Source organism: Miniopterus schreibersii, assembly GCF_964146895.1.
Source record: "Miniopterus schreibersii genome assembly, chromosome: 9".
Lineage (NCBI taxonomy): Eukaryota > Metazoa > Chordata > Mammalia > Chiroptera > Miniopteridae > Miniopterus > Miniopterus schreibersii.
The window spans coordinates 2,940,885-2,959,224 of record NC_138118.1 but is presented as its reverse complement, the minus strand read 5'-3'; the positions used below and the strand labels follow the sequence as shown (position 1 = coordinate 2,959,224).

Sequence of the window (18,340 nt, the reverse complement as noted above, 5' to 3'; positions counted from 1 at the left end):
CTGTCTCTATGGGGAGCATGGATGAAAAAGAGGTGGGGGGACCCAGCTTGGTCCCCGTTCCAGAAACAAGATGTGCGAAGGGGAAGGAAAGGGACTTTAATGAACAAACACAGAGGGAGCCAAAGTGCAAATTGTCCACCCCCCATAGGGGGGCAATGGTGAACCCCATGTGTATCCCCTCACCCCCCTTCAGGCCCCCAGCGGAGGCCCAAGGCTTGGAGCTTCTGTCTCAGGTAGCTCTTGAGCTGGGGCAGGCCTCTCTGTGACTCCAGTTCCTCGAAGGGTAGCTGCGGGGAGAGGGCAGCAGGTTACCCACAGGCCCTGTGGGTGGGGGTTTGGGGATGCAGAGTCTCATGAGGGGCAGGGCAGAAGAGGCTCACCGGCAGGAGCTGGTAGCCCATTAGCCCCAGGTGCCGTTCCCGCAGGGCCCGTGAACCCAGCAGCACCCTGCCATCCCGGCAGAAGTGCCAGCGTTCCCGCAGCATCAGCACCACCCTAGAGAGAGAGTGAGCTGTGGCTCAGGGTCACCGTCAGGGCAGGGGAGGCCCTCTGGCCCTCTTCCCTTACCTTTGGACAGGGTCTCGGGTAGTGGGCTGAGAGGCAGCCTGGCCCCGGGGACAAGACCTGGGGGGGTACGGTAGGAAAGGGTCCTGGGTCCTCACGGGAAGCACAGCACCAGAGCTGCTGACACACAGCAGGAAGTCTGAAAGGCGGCAGGAGAGAAAGGACCACTGGCTTTCAGTCCTAGCTCCATGTCAGCCGGCTGCCTGCCCACCCTCCTGGAGCTCACCTGTGCAATAGCCTGGAGGCACGGTCAGGTCTTGGCGGTATTTCTCCTCCCCCAGCAGCTGGCGCAGCCCCTCTGCCACTATATCCTTGTGACTGAGAGGGAAGAGGAACATTGATGGTGGGGAGGTCCAGGGAGTCTCCTAGCTCCATCCCCACTAGCTCTAAAGAGTCCCTGGGCAGATGCCCTTGCTGCCTCAAGGCCCATTTCTTATGACTGCTCAGTGTATCAGCCTAGATGAGTCCCGGTTCTCTGGCTTTTCTACTCTGCTTCTTCTGGGCTGGTCCCCTCCCCTCCCCAAGCTGCCCCATCCACCTGTACTTGCAGCGGGCACGGTCGGTGATGAGCGGCTGGGGGAAGATGGGCACTTGCTGCCTTCGGGGAAGGCGCGGACCCCGGTATCCTGGGAGCTCCAGCTCCACGGCCGTGTCCAGCAGGGAGAGGTAGCGCCGCACAATCAGGGCATGAGGGGTGCCTGCAGGCAAGGGGACTGAGGCTCGCTGGGCTGCAGACCCCCATCCCACTCTCCCCTGCCTGCCAGCCCTCCGGGTCCCAGCCAGTCTTCCTGTCTGCGCACCACTGACGTGGTTGATGAAACCTGGGGAAAAGACAAACTGCAGGGCTCGGAAGGGCAGGCACCGCAGCTGGCACAGTGACATCAAGATGTTGACAGTGGCCAGGGGGGCCACCCCTGCTTCTCGAGCCAGGATCCTTTCAAGGCAGGGCATAAACTGCTGTTCCAGGGGAAAGTAGTTCAGCCGCCCAAAGGGCAGGACCAGCTTCTGCACCACCTGTGAAGGGAGAGCAGCCATCAACTGCCCCGCAAGAAACAGTTTTCCAAAACCCTTTGAGGTGAGCCTCAGGGAGGCTTGGCCTGCAAGGCAAGCTCAGCACATCACTGCAAAGGCAGAACCACCCTCTACCTGAGGCACACCAGAAGTTCACGGCCTAAGCAGTGTCTTGAGCCCCATGCAATCAACCACCAAACAGGTGGAGACACTGCTGTGGGGCCCTGCCCTAAAGGCCTAGAGGAGGGGTGGGATCAATGAAGTTAAGAGCGCTGAGTGCTTGGAGGACTGCAGAGAAGCAGGCAGGTGCTGGGAGGTGGAGAAGCCAAGGTGAGAGGAGGGTGTGAGAAGGAACCCTGGGGACAGGGCCTGGCTGGACAGGGGCTGGGCCTGACTGGTGGCTGAAAAGTGTGGGAGGCAATCCCACCTTGCTGTTGAGCTGGGCCTCCTGGGTCACCAGGAAGTGGGCAATGGCTTCCAGAAGCTGGGGTTCCCGCAACCTGTGTCGGGCCAGGTGCTGGGCCAGGAGCACCATCACATGGGGAGTCAGTTCCTCTGGCCTGGCGTCTGTGAAGAACAGCGTATCACGATGGACCCTCAGGCCAGACCCCCAGGCTAGTGTCCACCTTAGCCCAGACCCCACCACCTGCCTCTTCCTCAGCCCCTGACCCCCAACCTGCCTTTAACCCCCTCCAGCACCTGACAGGCTTCGGATGAGGTGCTGCCGTGGATGCCGCAGGAAATGGGGGCAGCTCAGAGCAGCTTCCAGCCTTTGCCCACCACGAAGGACAGGCTGCAGAGGAGGGGGAGGCTTCGGAGGGAGGCGGTACCTTCGCTCCCGCTCCAGGGCACATACCAGGGGCCCATCAGATGGGAAGCCTGAGACGGAGAGGGTCAGAGGAGGCAGTCCTGGTTAACAGGGAGCTGCTCTGCTCTGCTCCAGTCCTGGGCTTTTTAGTGGATCCCCAACCTCTCTCATCTCCATTTTCTGGGCTGGAAGATTTGCTATAGTGTTAGGTGGAAACACTAGTGAGATGTGAATACTGTGTGAACTAAGGAATCAGAACAGCTCGCAGGGAAAGCCTTATACAAAGATGGCAAATACGTTCCCATCTAGTGCTAATGGTGACACTGTGGTGGCCCCTAGAGCACTATGGTAGAAGGAATCTGGGGTAGCACCCTGGCCAAGCTGCAATAAATGCTGCCTGACTTCTGATGTCTGCTGTGCTTGTGGGGGAACAGCAGTGGGTCGGGGGGTATGGCCATTCCTGGCAAGGCCTAAGAGGTGAATTCTATCAGCGATCTTAGGTCCTCTACTGCTCTTCTCTACTATTCTTTCGGTAACACCCACCCCCAGGCACCCTCCTCACCAAGTAAGGCTGCAAGGTGCAGACACACGTGGATGGTGTGAATGTCAAAGGAGGGGCAGTTTCGGATGATGAGCTGACTCAAGTCCTGCAGTGTGGCCTGCTCCACGGGAGGGGGCTGTGGCTGAGACCCCAAGAGCTGGCCCAGACGGCGAAGCGCCACAGGGTAGTGGTGGGCCCGCACCTTGGTAGGGTTCTGGCCCAGCCAGCGCAGCAGCTCCGCAGGGCTCCTCGCCTGTTCCAGGAGCCGCTGCAGCCCCCGCACGGGACCTGCATGGGGGCCTCCTCCAGGAGGCCGGTCCCCCCACTTGCTGGGCCCCAGACAGAAGGGCTGTACTGGCGGCAGCAGCAGCAGGCCAGACAGCCGAGCAGCAGAGGCCTGGGCAGCGCGCAGGACTCGAAGCATGGAGTTGGGTGACGGAGACCCTGAGGGGCGGCCCAGAAAAGGGGGTGAGGTTTTCTCCAGAGGGGAGAAAAGCCTGCTTGCTATCTACTCCTCACCTCACGCCCCATCCAGAGGGGGGCCTGGGGTCAGAGCAAGCCAGACTCGTGCTCACCCTTCTTGGTGACGGCTCTGGTCTTCTTCCCCACCCGCCCCTCTCTCTCTCTCTCTCTCTCTCTCTCTCTCTCTCTCTCTGCCTCCTTCCATCCTTTGAGACAGCCATCAAAATGCTGCAGTGTTCTCAGCGCAGGGACATTTACAAAGCAAGTCCACATGCATCATCTCCTCCGGCCCTCCTCGCACGCCCCGGAGGCGGGCGGCAGGGAGGGAGGCAGGCAGGGCTGGCATGACCTCGATTTCACAGGTGGAGAAACCCAGACCCCGAGAGGTGAAGGGGTTCAGGGAAAGCCCGAGGTCACGCCTCTGGTTAGTGGCGGTCGCGCCCCGCCTGGAGCCCGGCGCGGCCCGGCGACACCCGCCCCCGGCCGCTCCCCGTCCCGCAGGAGGCGGCGGCAGCGCGGCGGGCGGCACGCGGGCGCCGCACCGGGCGGGCCTGGGTTCCATGCCGGGCGCTCCCACTTACCAGCGGCGTGACCTTGGGCGAGTGGCTTCGTCTCTCTGCCTAAGCCTCCTCGCCTGTGAAACGAGGCCGCGGCGCCCGCCTCGGGGGGCGCCCGTGGAGCCCGAGCGCACGGGTTTGCAGCGGCGCGGCGCCGGCGGTGCCGGGGGCCCCCACACCCACCCAGGCCGGGGGCGCCCGGAGACCGCGCTCGCGGGCGCCGACACCAACTCCCGCAGCCCTCCCGCGGCCCGCCCCGCAGGCGCCCTCCCTACATGACTCCCCAGGCCCCGCGCAGGTCGCTCCCTCAGTCGGTCTCGGGGCCCGGGAGCCGGGCTCCCCCCGCGGTCTCCTCATCCGCCGGCCACCGAGCCCGCCATCTTCCCAGCAGCCCCCGGACGCCAATCGCCGCTTAGCCCTCGGCCAGCGGAGACGTGGCTCCCGTCATGCCGCGCGCGCCGGGGCGCCGCCAGCTCCGCCCCCCGCTTCCGGGAGGCTGCGCGCGCCGCGCCGGGGCCAGGGGGCGGGGCCGAGGAGCCCCGCTCGCAGGCGGAGGAAAGGTGAGCGCAGGGCCCGGGCCCCAGTCCGTCCCCATCACACCTTTTCTTCCAGCGGGTCCCCCACGCTCAGACACACGCCAGAAGTGAAAACGTCACAGTTATTTAATCTGCACAAAGTGCCAGAGAACTCCCTCGGCCCCTCCCACCCTTCCACGGTCCTTGGGTCCCCCAATAAGCACAAGCAGCAATTAGGGGACTCCAGGTGGCTGGGTCGTCAGGCAGAACATTAAGCCGGGCCCAGGGGTGTGGCCCCGCTCTGCCCAGCGCCAATGCAGCGACAGCAGCTGGCTGACCCGGAGGAGCCCACTGTCAGTGGCGGCTGAGGGCCTGCAGCCCCAAGAGGTGGCTCAGAGCCATGGAGGTCACAGGGAGGGGCCTCCACCTGCCCCCGGAGAGCTCTGCTGCGCGGGGCTGGGCTCCAGGGCAGCTGGAACAGGCAGGCCACAGAGGTGGGCCTGGGCAGACAGCAGCTTCCTCGGTGTGGCGAGGAGCGAGGTCCTGCAGGGCCGGCCACGCTGCCCAGAGCCCGTGGAGGCACTACGGGCGGTACATGGCAAAAGCCAGGAGACTGAGGAGCAGGGTGAATCCGGCCAGACCCAGGGTGGCAGTCAGAGGGAAGAAAGGCCGGTACTGGATCTGGCAGTACCAGAGCAGCAGCAGCAGCAGGAGCAGCAGCGGGAGCAGCAGGCTGCCTATCTCCAGCCCGGAGGGGCCTGGCTCTGACCCCGGTGGGCAGGGGGGATGTGGGGGACCGACCCGCGTGGACACGTGGCAGTGGAGAACGCAGTTGGGAGGGAGGTGAAGGCTGCCCAGGGTCTGGGTGTCGTCTCCCAGCAGTTGTCCTTGGTAGATGAGCCGTACCTGCTGCTCCCGGCCGGGAAACTGGGTCCTGAGGAGAGAGGGACCTGGGTAATAGAGCAGGCCTCAGGCAATCCTAGTCCCTTGCCCAGAATAACACTCCCACCCCTCACCTCTGCCCTCCACACACCCACCACGCACCCCGGTCATGGCCCCCCAGGGGGTTCCCTCCTGCTACAGGGGAACAGTACAGTGTGTGATTTGGGCATCTGAGTTCCCACATCTATAAGATGGGGGGGAAGTCTCAAGTGTCTCCCGTGGCCCTTCCAGGTCCATGATCACTCCCGCCCACTCCTCAGCACTTGGTTCCTCTCCTCAGCCCAGCTTACCTTTTCAGGGAGCCAATGGTGTCGTGGGGCCAGGCCCTAGCGACCTGCTCTGAATCGTTGAGGAATTTCAGCCGTAGCACTAGAGGCTCCTGGGGGGAGTCCGGGGGGGGTGGCGTTGCTGGGAGCCCTGGGCCAAGCTCTGGGTGTGCAGCCTGACCTCTGTGTCTCAGGCTGGGGGCCTCAGCTCCGGGGGCCTCCCCTGTGACGCTGTCGGTGACCGCCATGGCTTCACTGGGCTGTGCTGGTGTTGGGGTCCCTGATGGCTGGGGCAGCGGGTCAGCGCTCTCCGATGTGTGTGTTGAGACCCAGGCCAGAGCCAGCACCAGAAGGCAGGCAAGCACCGCGAAAAGGACAGTCACCTCATCACCCACCCCTTCAATCAGGGCCATGGCACCCGCCTTGCCTGCCGTGCTACTGAGCTGGAGAAGCACAAAGAACCCATGAGGGGTTGAGGGGCTGGCTCATAGGGGGCCAACAGCTCTCTGAATTTCAACAGGCTCTTGACCCCACCCCACCTTCCCACAGTCCTCACTCCTCCATCCCCTTACCCAAACCCCAGCCCAGGGGCACAGGCTGTTTTGACTCCCAGTTGCCCCGAACTTGCCTCATGTGCCCCTTCCCATCACCAGGTTCCAAGTCCTAACTTTTGTAACCTGAGTTCTAGGTCTCCAACCAGCTCCCCAATTCACGGGAACCCTACCTGGAGATAAGGGCCTTGACCTTCTGAGCACCCTCTCCCCTAAATTCAACCCCCACCAAACTTCACCCTAAATCTTACCTATTCTTCCGTCTGCTTCATCTCAAAGTTCTATTCCTTCACCAGTATCACCCCAAAGCTGCTCATCTACCCCCGAAGCCTATCTCCTGCTCCGTCGCTCAAGTTTCTCCAAGGGGGAAGAGAAAGGGCCTCTATGCCGCCCCCGCCCCCTTTTACCTAAACCCCACCCACCCACGCGGGCCGCGTCCCGACACCAAACGTCAAACTCCGCCCCGTGGCCATCGGGAGCCTCCGAAGGTTGCCACCCCCCACCCGCCTCGGCCCCACCCCGCGGCGGCCCGACTCCTCGCCTCCTCGGGAGGCCTCTCCAAACCCAGCCCCTGCTGGACCCCAGACCCCGCCGGGGAACCGGGGGCTCCGCCCTCCGCATCCCCGACTCCTCCATCACCCCTCCCAGCCTCGCCCCCCTCCGGCCCCCGGGACGTAGGAGGGCGCGGGCGCCTCCGGGACGGGGAGAGCGGGTGACGGCTGGGGCTCGGGGAGGCGGGGTGGGCGCGGGCACGGCTCGGGGACTCACCGCCCGGCTCCGCCAGCTCCATAGCGGACCCTCGGGCACTTCCGGGCGGGAGGCGCCGAGGTCGCAGACACCTGGAGACACCCCCCGCCCCCCCTTTCCCCGCCGCCGCTGTCCGGAGCATTGTGGGACTTGTAGTCCCGGCCGCACGCAGTCCCCGCCCTGCGCCCTGCGCACCCGCGCGCGCGGCTCGGCGCACGGGTTCCGGTGCCCTCCAGTTGCAGAGGGAAGGGCAGGGCAGGCTCGGGAGTTGTCACAGCCCCCCCAGAGGTCCCGGGGGCGGCAGGACCCGGCCCCTCCCTGTGCCAGCAGCCAGGGCAGCTGTCACTGCAGAAACCAGCGTCCTCCTGAGCGCGTCAGAGAGCGCGTTTGGAGGTGCAGGCTCTGGGGAGCTCGGGTGGCTCGGCCTGCCCCCGTGTCAGGTGAACGCCAGGAGGCGTCTTGGACCCCCCCAAGTTGACTCTTCGGCCCAGAGCCCAGTAACCAGCCTGGCTGAGTATCCCGTGCTCGTGCCCAGGGCTGGCCAAGGTGGCTTGGGCTGTCCTGTCTCCCTGGACCCCTCTTCCTCCTTGCACCTGCAAGACTGTGAAGGAAGCATGGACTTTGGAACCTGACACAATGCTGGTCCCTTATCCCTGAATCGCTTTGAACCTCAATTTCTTCATTCCTGAGACTTCCCTCATAAGGCAATTGTAAGGAAGAAATTAGATGTTTTGTTAAGTAAGTGTGGAAACTAGGTAAGGGAATCTGTCACACGGCAGGTGTTTGCTCAGCTGGTATCAGTACACTCCCTCCACTCAAACCTGGACTTGGAAATTGAGTCCTTAGCATGCTCCTGTGTGGAGGATGTTGATTTGATTCCCCAGCCTGGCTCAGGCCAGCTCATTTCTGTGGGCTTTGCCTCCTTCCCCTGGGCTCCTGTAGCTGCAGAGATCCCACATCCTGGATTTTTAATTTTATTTTTAAAATCCTCACCCGAGGCTATTTTTTCTATTGCTTTTCAGAGACAGTGGACAGGAGAAAAGAGAGAGAGAAACATCGACGTGATAGACACATTGATTGGTTGCCTCCCACGAGCGCATAACCAAGGCTGGGGATGGGAAGGAGCCTGCAAATGAGGTAAATGCCCTTGACTGAAATTGAACCCAGTCCGGCCGGGTGTGGCTCAGCGGTTGAGCATCGACCTGGGATCCAGGCGATCAGGGTTTGATTCCCAGTCAGGGCACATGCCCAGGTTGCGGGCTCTGTCAATGACTCTCATCATTGATGTTTCTCTCTCTCTCCCTCTCCTTTCCTCTCTCTGAAATCAATAAAGATATTAAAAAAAAAAAAAGAAATTGAACCCAAAACCCTTCAGTCCACGGGCCAACGCTCTAACCACTGAGCCAAACCAGCTAGGGCACACCCTGGCTTTTATAAGCCAGTCTCGATCAAAAAGTAATATACCCTTGCCCAGCCGGCGTGGCTCAGCGGTTGAGCATCGGCCTAGGATCCAGGAGATGGTGGTTCAGTTCCTGGTCAGGGCACATGCCTGGATTGTGGGCTCGATCCCCAGTAGGGGGCGTGCAGGAGGCAGCCGATCCATCACTTTCTCATCATTGATGTTTCTCTCTCTCCCCCTCTACCTTCCTCTGTCTGAAATCAATAAAGACATATTTTTTTTAAAAAAGGTAATATACCCTCGTGTTCCCATAGCACATGCCTACTTGTAAGAGTAAGTACTCCAAGTGCTGCCTTAAGAATGTCAGTTTAGCCCACCTGGGCATGGCTCAGTGGTTGAGCACCAACCTAGGATACAGGAGATTGTGGTTTGATTTCCGGTAAGGGCATATGCCTGGGTTGCGGGCTCGATCCCCAGTCGGGGGCGTGCAGAAGGCAAGCTGATCAATGAAGACTCTCCCATCACTGATGTTTCCCTCCTTCTCCTTTCTCTGAGATCAATAAAGATACATTTAGAAGAAATCTGTTTATTTCATTTTTTTAAAAAATTTATTGATTTTAGAGAGAAGAAGGCAGAGAAAGAAAAAAAACCCACATCGATTTGTTGGTCCACTTTATTTATGAGTTCATTGGTTGATTCTTGTATGTGCCCTGATCCGGGATCAAACCTGCAACCCTGGCAGATACAGATGTCACTCCGACCAACTGAGCTACTTGGCCAGGGCGAAGAATGTCAGTTTAGATTTATAACATACAGAACTAATATCTTTAGTTCCTTCCCTCTCATTCACCCATATTTTTCTACAAACACGTATTAAATATATACTATATGCCAGGCATGTGTAAGATGCTGTCCCTGCCCTCATGGGGCTCATATACTACCAGAAGACACACCAGTGCTCTAGTATGTAGACAGCACACCAGTGCTGCAGTAGGTGTGTGCTGGCTGCTGGGCAACATATTTCAGAAGCTCTGTAGCTTCAGCATCTCTCCTGGGAGGTACCCGGTAGCAGTATTTCTTTTTAATATGTCTTTATTGATTTCAGAGAGAGGAAGGGAGAGGGAGAGATGGAAACATCAACGATGAGTCATTGATCGGCTGCCTCCTGCACCCCCCCCACTGGGGATCGAGCCCACAACCCAGGCATTGAATCCTGACCTCCTGGATCATAAGGAGATGCTCAACCACTGAGCCACACTGGATGGGCCTGGTGGCAACTTCTTGATGTGGATTCTAATTAAGCATCTGAAAGATGTTGGATACTGCTTTTAGAATATAGAACATCAGGACTAGGTGTTCTGTTCAACCACTCTATTTTGCAGATGAAGCCCAGAGAGTGTGTAAGACATCCTGAAGGTCAAACAGGTAGGTGGAATCCGTCTCTCTCAGGAGGTGGGGAGGCCTCAGTGTTCATTAGCTTACATCTGGTTCTTTGGAAGGTACAAGAAACTTCGGAATGGTGACTGGGTTGGTACTGGGGCAGAGTCGGGTGGGTAGTTAAGTGGGGTACAACTTTATGCTGGGAAAAGGTCCAGCTTGGCCTGGGAAGTGGAAGTGGATGACACCGCCGGGCCGGCATGGCTCAGCGGTTGAGCATGGAACTATGATCCAGGACACTGGAGCCCAGGCCCAGGTTTCAGGCTTCATGCCCAATAGGGGGTGTGCAGGAGGCAGCTGATCAATGATTCTCGTCATCGATGTTTCTATCTCTGTCTCTCTCCCTTCCTCTCTCTGAAATCAATAAAGAGATATTTTAAAAAGTAAAATAAAAACGATGACACATGTCAACTGTGCCAGAGGACATGGGAAGCCAAGGAGGCAGCCCTGGCAGGCTGGTTGGCTGGGCCAGTGTCCTGCACATGCCGCCTCTTATGGGTTTTAGGAAAGGTGGTGAGAGGGGTGGATAGCTGAACTGCAGACAGCTTTGGCAGTGGGAATGCAGAGGACTGGGACAGTGAAGGGAGCTCCGCGGCCCCAGAGGAGTGGACAGGAACACAGGATGGACAAAGGGGTGAAGACAGTCATGTGGGCTGTGGTGTCTCCTGAAAGGCGTGAGCTGGGGAAGAAGACCTATGTGATTTCCCTCTTCCTTCTATGTACCTGTGGGGTGCAGCAGTGGTCAGGGAACCCTCCCCACTTCCGCAGAGGGGTCTTTAAGGAGAGGAGGGGAGATAGGAGTGGGGGCATTGTTGTTCAAAGTGTCATTTCCAAGGGCCCCGCCAATGAAGCTCTCAGAGAGAACTGGAAACAGAATTTCAGCCTCTGTGCTGCAGCTGGCAGTGGAGAGGCCAGGGGAAAGCTGGAGAGAGAACCCCAGGGGAGGGGTGGTCTCTAGGGATGACCTCAGGCTGGGGACAGGGGGCCTGTGCCGCACACAAGGCAGGACGAAGTGAGGGAGGCGCAGCTGGGCCTGGGCTGGCGGCCCTCCTCGGTCAATCAGCCGCGCTCATCAGCACCCTCAGGCGCAGGGCGCTGTGCGAGCGGTGCCCGGAGATCGGACCCCCCACCCAGACCTGCGCAGGAAGGCGAAAGTGACAGCCGGAACCGAGGAGGCCCGGCCGCGGTCCGCTCGGAGCGGTGGCCCTGCGGCGGGCGCGGGCGGGGGCTGGAGAGGAGGCGGAAGGGCCGAGGCGCGGTGGGAGGGGCCGGAGGGCCGGGGCTGGAGCGCGCCGCTCGGGGGCGGAGGCGGCCGAGCCCGCGAGCGAGGGGCGGGGGAGCGGGGCCCGCGCGCAGGAGGGGCGGGGGCGGCGGGGAGGGGGGCTCGGGCTGCGTGTGCTGTAGCCGGCGGGGGTGGCAGTGCGTGCGCATGACGCGGGGGGAGGGCCCGGGCCGCGCGCTCCCGGTGCCGTTGTTGTTGCCGCTGGAGGCTGCTTGGAGGCGGCGGGATCGCGGCGCCGGGAAGCGCCCGGCAGCGGTGGCCACAGCGTGCGCGGCGGCGCCTCCCGGCCAAGGCCCCCGGCCCCCGGCCCCATGCACTAGCCCGGCGCCGCTGGCTCCGTAGTCCCAGCGCCGCCAGCCCCGCGCGCCCGCCGGCCCGCCGCCGCCGCCGCAGAGCCGCCCCGGCCTCGGCCGGGCCCGCCTCGGGCCCCGCGGCTTCGGAGCCATGAACTTCCAGGCGGGCGGGGGGCAGAGCCCGCAGCAGCAGCCGAGCCTGGCGGCCCCGGGAGGCGGCGGCGGCGGCGGCGGAGGCGCGGGGGGCGGCGGGCAGTTCGGCGGCGCGGGTCCGGGGTCCGGGGGCGGCGGCGGCCCCTCGCAGCAGCTGGCCGGCGGGCCCCCCCAGCAGTTCGCGCTCTCCAACTCGGCGGCCATCCGGGCCGAGATCCAGCGCTTCGAGTCCGTGCATCCCAATATCTACGCCATCTACGACCTGATCGAGCGCATGGAGGACTTGGCGCTGCAGAACCAGATCCGGGAGCACGTCATCTCCATCGAGGGTGAGCGGCGCCGGGGCTGTGGGAGCCGGGGCGCGGTGGTTCCCCGGGCCCTGCGGGTTCGGCCTGGCCGCTCGCTCCCCGTCGGGGGTCCTCGCGCGCCTCGCGTCCGGGCCACGCGGCGTGTTGAACGCCGGCGCTGCGGAGCCGGTGTCCGGGGCTTCGCCATATGTCGCCTGGGGGCACTCTGGGCTGGGGGCCGGTCCCGTGCCAGGGTGTATGTTTTCTGCTCTTAGTGCCCCAGGGCTCGAGGGTAGTGTTTCTCCGGGGACGGGGGCGCTCGGAGCCGCAGAGGTTCCGGGAGAGGGGGCTGGGCCAAATCTGGTGAGGCATGGCCCGGGAGGGTGGGCGCGGCGGAGGGCCTGGGCCGGCCGGGAGGTGGGGCCGCTGCCCCAGAGGCCTCTCAGCTGCTGCCCAGGCGCTGCCCAGGCTCTGCCCGGCGGCGGGCAGGGGATCGGGGCTTCCCGTTAGCGGATGGCAGCCTTCCCGGGCCCAGCGCCCGCGGGCCAGGGAGGGCGGCGGTGGCAGCGGCGCGCCCTCTCCCGACGCACATCCCGCAGGCTGCCGAGGCCCGGGGGTGGGCCGGGCCTCACTCGGCGCTGGGGCGCTGGGGCTCGGCGACCGCGTGGGCGGCGCTGGCCAGTCCATCCGCGCCTCGGCCGCGTCCCACGCGCGCCGGGACCCGCCGCTGCTTTCTAGGGAAGCCTCTCGCGGGGGCATCGACCAACTTCCAGGGACAGGGTGCGGGGCGGTAGGTAGGGACTGAAACCCCGCGCTGCCCAGCGCTCCTTTCTCTAGGCTCTTGTACCCTGAACTTAAGCTGCGGAGGGACAGAGGAAGCAGGAGCAAGCTGCTGGTAGATGCCCTTCGACCCCTGGTGTGGCGGGGGCTGGCACCACCCGCAGGCGCCCCTGTGGCATGGCGACCTTTGAGTGCCCAGTAGGCAGATGGGCCTCAGCCCTGGGCCATCTGCTTCCTCCTCCGGTTCCATTTGAAGGGGGAACGCCCACCAGCAGGTGGTGGGTTCGGCGGTAGTGGAAATGCGGGGGGAGCCCAAGGCCTTTTGCTGATGACACGGAATTGTGCGCAGGGGGCCTGTCCACTTGCTTGAGCCTCACAGTTAGGGCCCCCACTCCCATTTTCACTTCTTCGCCTGAGGCCCTGGGGGCTCCTCCCCTCCACACCCCCTTTCTGCTTTCAGAGCTCCCTGTGGCTGGGTCTTTTGAGTGTAAAGGGCCCCAGTAGAGCTGGGGTCCTGCCCTTTTGTTGTGACATCTCAGTCCAACTGCGTTCTGTCCTTTCCCCAGCCCTCTCTAGCCTCTTTCCTCTCAAGGCTGAGTTCATTGTGAACTAATTAGGTGACAGGAAAAAGAACTCATTAACATGGATCCGAGTAAATGGCCTGAATCACCATTGTGGCTGGGGACCTGGAGATGGCATTTGTGTGAGCCCCAGCGGCCTCAAAGAGAGGAGATGACCAATTTTTCCTTCTAGAGCTGAAGGGGGTGGGGCAGGGAGAGCAGTCATTCCCTGCAGCTTCGGGGCCCTTTGGAGGAAGTAAGAAAAGTCCCCGATCAGCTCCAAGATCCCACCCCCACCCTTTTGGGTGTAGAGACTTGGAGGGACAGCCACAGAAGGGGTGAGGGAAGACATCTGTCGCAGAGCCTCTCCCAGAGCAGGGAGAGGCAGGAATCTCAGCTTCCAAGGCTAACTCTGTTTCCTTTGTCAATGATTAACCCCTGCCCCCCAGCTCAGGAAGTCTCTGACGCGGCATCTTCAGTGATGTGAAGGCCCTGATTGCCAGGCGCACTTGGATTTTCACCCATCTTACATTCAACACAACAGGCAAATTCCCCCTCGTAGTGCCCTCCCCCGTGACCAACTTCCCCACTGTGGTTTGGAAGTACCCCATGTTCCTGCTTAGTAGCCTGGGAGCTTGGTATTACCCCTATGAATCCTGGGACCTGATGTCTCACTGTCACCAGGCCCAGCTGCTCCTCACACATCCGTTCTCAGCTCTCCTGATCCCTGCTTCCGTGTTCTTTCTTGGCAAGGCCTCCCACCTCTTGCTTCCCCCCCACCCCCTTTTTTCCATCTTCTTTCCTGGAACCCATTTTTATTACCCACCTCACCCCTGCTTTCCCACTTCTGTCTCCCCAGCTCTTCTGCTGTAGGCAGGCATCAAAAACCCCAGAAAACTTCTCCAATTTCTGCCCTATATCCTTCCTCTCTCCATCTGCCAAACCATATTGCTGCCGTCCCGAGAAGCGGCGTCCCCACCTTGTTTCTTGGCCGAGGGAGGGGAGCAGCTTCTCGGGCGGTTCCCTGCTCACTCTGAGCCTGACCGAGCCCCCGCTGCCAGGGCCCAGCAGACCTGGGTTGCGGCTGTTACATAAACACACTCCTGGCCTGGGAGGCAGATCCTGTGTTTACTAGGGATGAGCCTCGTAGTGGGAAGGAATGACATTTTCCTGGTGTATCATAAGCCTCCGCCTCACTCCGGTAAATACTCGAGTGAAGGGTTTCTGTGTCCCAGCTCTGAAGGTGACCTGGGAGATGCAGGCAGGATCCGTCTGCGACTGAGGAAGTACAGTGGCTCCTTGCCCTCCTGTCCTCTCTCTGCTTCTCTCGGTCACCTCTGACCCCATGGTTAGGGCAGGGGGAAGCTGAGGAGCATTCAGCTTTGCGGGCTTTTAGGACAAGGTTTGAGGGGAGGTGCAGACCGTTTTTGAAAAGTTCCTTTTCCTGCCTGGCCGGGTGTGGCTCAGCGGTTGAGCATCGACCTAGGATCTAGGCGATCAGGGTTCGATTCCCGGTCAGGGCACATGCCCGGGTTGTGGGCTCGATCAATGAATCTCTCATCATTGATGTTTCTCTCTCTCTCTCTCCCCCTCTCCTTTCCTTTCTCTGAAATCAATAAAGATATATTTAAAAAAAAAGAAAGAAAGAAAAGTTCCTTTTCCCACCAAGGGCCAAAGAAAGAGAAAACATGTCCACCCCAAGGTCTTAAGGAATGAAAGAAGTCTAACCAGAAGCTGGGACAGGGGTGGAAGGCTCACCACGTGCAGAACCTCTGAGCTGCTCGCACCTCTTTGGTGGGGAAACTGAGGCTCAGGGAAGGGAGGGTATCCAGGCTGATCTGCCAGCAATCAGGCTGGGCCTCAGCCTGGATCCTGCAGAAAAAAGAGCTCCAGGGACTTGCTTGGGTCTCCTGCTGTGTCTTAGAAAGAAGGCTGCAGAGGAACTGGGCCTCAGGCCAGATGGGGGACAGCCTGGGCACCTGGAATGCAGGGAGCTGGGCCAAGTGAGCAGGAGCCAGGTGAGCTGTTGGGAGAAGCAGCCCTTCCTGTCCCAGCAGGTGGCCTGGAAAGGCAAGCTTGTCCCTGAGAAGATATGCCCCCTCCCCGCAGGTCTGCCCCAGGGGAGGGCAGGCAGGCTTGGGCTCCCAAGGTCCCCAGGGAGTAGACCTTGACCATGGGTGTGCCACATGGCTGCTGCTGTACGCAGGGACCGGGTTTTTGTCTACTGGGTGATTTGTTCTTGTCCCTGCTTTCCCCTTGGGTCTTTTTTTTAAGCAGAGTTCCTCTGAGCGCTCCAGAGGCAGGCTGGCTTGTTCTCACTCTCACCTCACTCTTGGGGGACTTTCTTCCTGCCTCCCTGGGCCCAGGGCTTGGTAACATCCTAAAGAGGGTTTTTCTGTTGGTTTAGATCTAGGCTAGAGAGAGCGGGGCGCTGAGCTGTGGCCGACGTGTTGGGTGTTGGGGTGGGGGCTCAGTGGGACTCAGCAGCCACACACTTCCTGGCAGGCCTGCCTGGGGCTTTAGAGTTTGTCCCCGGTCTCTGTGTGTCCTGTGGCTAGATCCTAGCAATAGCCTTGAGATGCAGAGAGAATTGTATCCATTTTAGAGACAGGGAAGCTACCTCCTTTGCCCTTTCGCCTGTCCTGGGGGGAAGGGGCATCCCCCCAACCTGGACAGGATGCTCACCTGTGGGATTTGCTAAAGTACAAATTTCTGAGACTCCCTCCAAGAGGCCTGGGATGTGGGGATCTGGGTCTGCGTTTGGAAACTTCCTGGGGCCATTCCCATAATTAGCTGGTTTAGGGAATGAGTGCCTGGTGGGGGGCTGGTTGCCTATTTAGGACTTTGCACAAAAGAGCTCTAGGAATTCTTTAAAAGAGGATATCCGTGTGGGTGCCGGTGGCCAGGGAGAGCTGCACTTGCTCTAGATACATTTATTTAGCTCCTACTGTGTGGCCCAGTTGCACCTAGCTCCCTGGAAGGCAGGAAGGAAGGGGAGGAGGGGAGAGGAGGGGCTACAGCTGCTCTCTGGACCTGGAGGTGAATGGATCAGCCTGTTGGAGGTACCAGACGGGGGACTGGGAGCGACAGGAATAAACCCAGGTTTGTAAAAAATCAGGGCAAAAGTTAGATACTGGGGAAGACTTCTCAAGACCCCTTTCCTTAAGGTTACATGAGAGGGATGGAAAGACCCACCCCAGCCTGACCTCAGGCGACAGGGAGGACCCCCCCCTCCCCATTCACTGGCAGGTGGGGGACACCCCCTGGTAAATACAAATATCCTGTGGCCAGTGTTTATCATTTATTTTACCATTTATTTATTTGTTTTTAATATATTTTATTGATTTCATAGGAAGGGAGAGGGAGAGAGATAGAAACATCAACGATGAGAGTCATAGATCAGCTGCCTCCTGCACGGCCCCTGCTGGGGATTGAGCCTGCAACCCGGGCGTGTGCCCTGATCTGGAATCGAACTCGGATCTCCTGGGTCATAGGTCCATGCTCAATTGCTGAGCCACGCCAGCCGGGCTACCATTTATTTCTTTAACAGAATGTGAGTGCTGGGCACGGGGTCTGGGAGAAGGGACAGGTTTCAAGAGGCGGCAGGGGATGGTAAGAGCAGCAGGTGGTGTTCAGGGAGCAGCAGGCTGGGGCATTGAGTCCACAGGGACAGGCAGGAGGACCCTGGTTCGGTGGTTTTAATGCTCTATCCTGTATCATCCATTTACACCTTGCCGTGTTCCAGGAGATCATTCGAGATGGCGCTTGATCCTGCAGGAGACGGGCTATCCTGGGAGGGTTGCATTGGAGAGCACGCCTCCTTGGCCACGGCGTGCAGTGCCGGGTGGATCAGAGGCGGAGCTGGAAGCAGATTAGTGGGCTCTTAGTGTCCACACAGTGCCTTTGCTCTGTGAGCCCTCAGAACCTCAGGAGGGGAGGGAGCAAAGATGCTCTTTTTTTTTTTTTTTAATGTTTTTATTGATTTCAAAGAGAAGGGAGAGGGAGAGATGGAAACATCAATGATGAGTCATTGATCGGTTGCCTCTTGCACACCCCCTGCTGGGGACCAAGTCCACAACCTTGGTATGTGCCCTGACGGGGAATCGAACTTCCATCTCCTTGTTCATGGGTCGACGCTCAACCACTGAGCCACGCCGGCTGGGCAAAGATGCCCTTCTTGAAAAGCGGGACTAGCTTGGGTGAGCTGAGGCCTGGGGGAGGCAGACAGGGCCCTGAGAGGGTCTGTGTCGCCACTTAGCGTCTTCTAAACACCCACCTGCCTGGACCCTCTGGCTTGTTCTCATTTTCTTTTTAATAGGCAGGTAACTCAAAATCAGTTTAACCAGTTTGTTTCCTCTGACCCTCGCTGACTTCCACCCTGCAGGCTAGGGGGTAAGGGACAGGCCGCTGGAGCCTGGGGCTGAGCCTGAGGCTGTGGACATGGGAAAGGGAGGTGTGGGGGACACCTGCTTGGAGAATGGGGACATTGCTCTGTGCAGAAGTGCACCGATTAGTATTCTTCTGCCTGCCTACCTGCCGGAGAGCGTCTCGGGGCCGATGCAGCATAGGGTTCCTGTCCCCACGGGCTCTTTTGAGATGTGCAAGTTATTATCCCCGTTTGCAAATGAGATAGCCTAGGACTTGGACAGGGGGACTCCCCCAGGCCACAGGAGGAGCGGCAGAATCAGGGGCCTCACCTGGTTTTCCAGCTCCAGTCTTGCTTTTGCCCTTCAGGGATGGACCAGTGAGCTTTGGGGGGCCGTGCAGGACCCCGGTCTGCCCTTCTTAGGTGCCTCTCAGGGATGCTTTTGACCTTGCGTTTCACGTTTAGAAATGTTTAGACTGTAACTTAAGGGCCACCCAGGGCTCTCCTTGCCGGCTGTAACTGTCCTCTGACATCTTGAGTCCCCAGCTGGACGGTGGCTCACGGAGCTGCCTCTGTCTTCGGCGAGGAGCCCGGATGTGGATAGGCGCATAGTAGGTGCTTGATCAGGAAATTCTTCAAAGTACTTAAATATTGTTAAAGTTTAAATATATATTCAAATGACAAGAATAACTCCTGCTTGTTGTAACAAATTCACGTGTGCAGGGTAGTAGAAGAAATGTGCGTGCTCTGCCTTCCCCCTAAGAGGTACCTGCGTGGACTCTGACGTGTGCCCTTCCTGTCCGTTTTCCGTCCGCTTAT

At 60.1% G+C, this 18,340-nt stretch overlaps 3 protein-coding genes across 9 annotated transcripts in view; 1 reads left to right on the top strand and 2 right to left on the bottom strand.

Moving 5' to 3' along the window:
* Positions 1-80: 80 nt before the first annotated feature.
* FASTK (Fas activated serine/threonine kinase) lies at positions 81-4,426 on the bottom strand. Of its 3 annotated transcripts, none has more exons than XM_081147476.1 (10): positions 4,219-4,426; positions 2,946-3,368; positions 2,275-2,454; positions 2,003-2,142; positions 1,365-1,578; positions 1,103-1,262; positions 791-882; positions 568-703; positions 381-495; positions 81-287 (listed from the first exon to the last, which is right to left on the bottom strand). In XM_081147476.1, the coding sequence occupies exons 1-10, from the start codon at positions 4,298-4,300 to the stop codon at positions 180-182; spliced, it is 1,650 nt and encodes a 549-aa protein (XP_081003602.1). In that variant the 5' UTR covers positions 4,301-4,426; the 3' UTR covers positions 81-179. The 3 variants fall into 3 exon arrangements, with proteins under 3 accessions (XP_081003602.1, XP_081003604.1, XP_081003603.1); XM_081147478.1 differs by having other exon boundaries at positions 2,946-3,402; positions 4,199-4,369; XM_081147477.1 differs by lacking the exon at positions 381-495.
* A 161-nt stretch (positions 4,427-4,587) lies between these two features.
* Positions 4,588-7,089, bottom strand: TMUB1 (transmembrane and ubiquitin like domain containing 1). Of its 2 annotated transcripts, none has more exons than XM_081146824.1 (3): positions 6,986-7,089; positions 5,691-6,109; positions 4,588-5,392 (listed from the first exon to the last, which is right to left on the bottom strand). In XM_081146824.1, the coding sequence occupies exons 2-3, from the start codon at positions 6,077-6,079 to the stop codon at positions 5,041-5,043; spliced, it is 741 nt and encodes a 246-aa protein (XP_081002950.1). In that variant the 5' UTR covers positions 6,080-6,109; positions 6,986-7,089; the 3' UTR covers positions 4,588-5,040. The 2 variants fall into 2 exon arrangements, with proteins under 2 accessions (XP_081002950.1, XP_081002949.1); XM_081146823.1 differs by lacking the exon at positions 6,986-7,089 and adding an exon at positions 6,469-6,626.
* Positions 7,090-11,511: 4,422 nt separating this feature from the next.
* AGAP3 (ArfGAP with GTPase domain, ankyrin repeat and PH domain 3) overlaps positions 11,512-18,340 on the top strand; it is a gene marked incomplete at its 5' end in the record, with an annotated part of 52,696 nt that continues 45,867 nt past the window's right edge. For all 4 annotated transcript variants that reach the window (XR_013999565.1, XM_081147469.1, XM_081147467.1 and 1 more), the window contains one exon: positions 11,512-11,857. Coding sequence is in view for 3 of the 4 variants with exons in the window: in XM_081147469.1 (XP_081003595.1) it covers positions 11,527-11,857 (331 nt within the window). The remainder of the gene's footprint in view (positions 11,858-18,340) is intronic.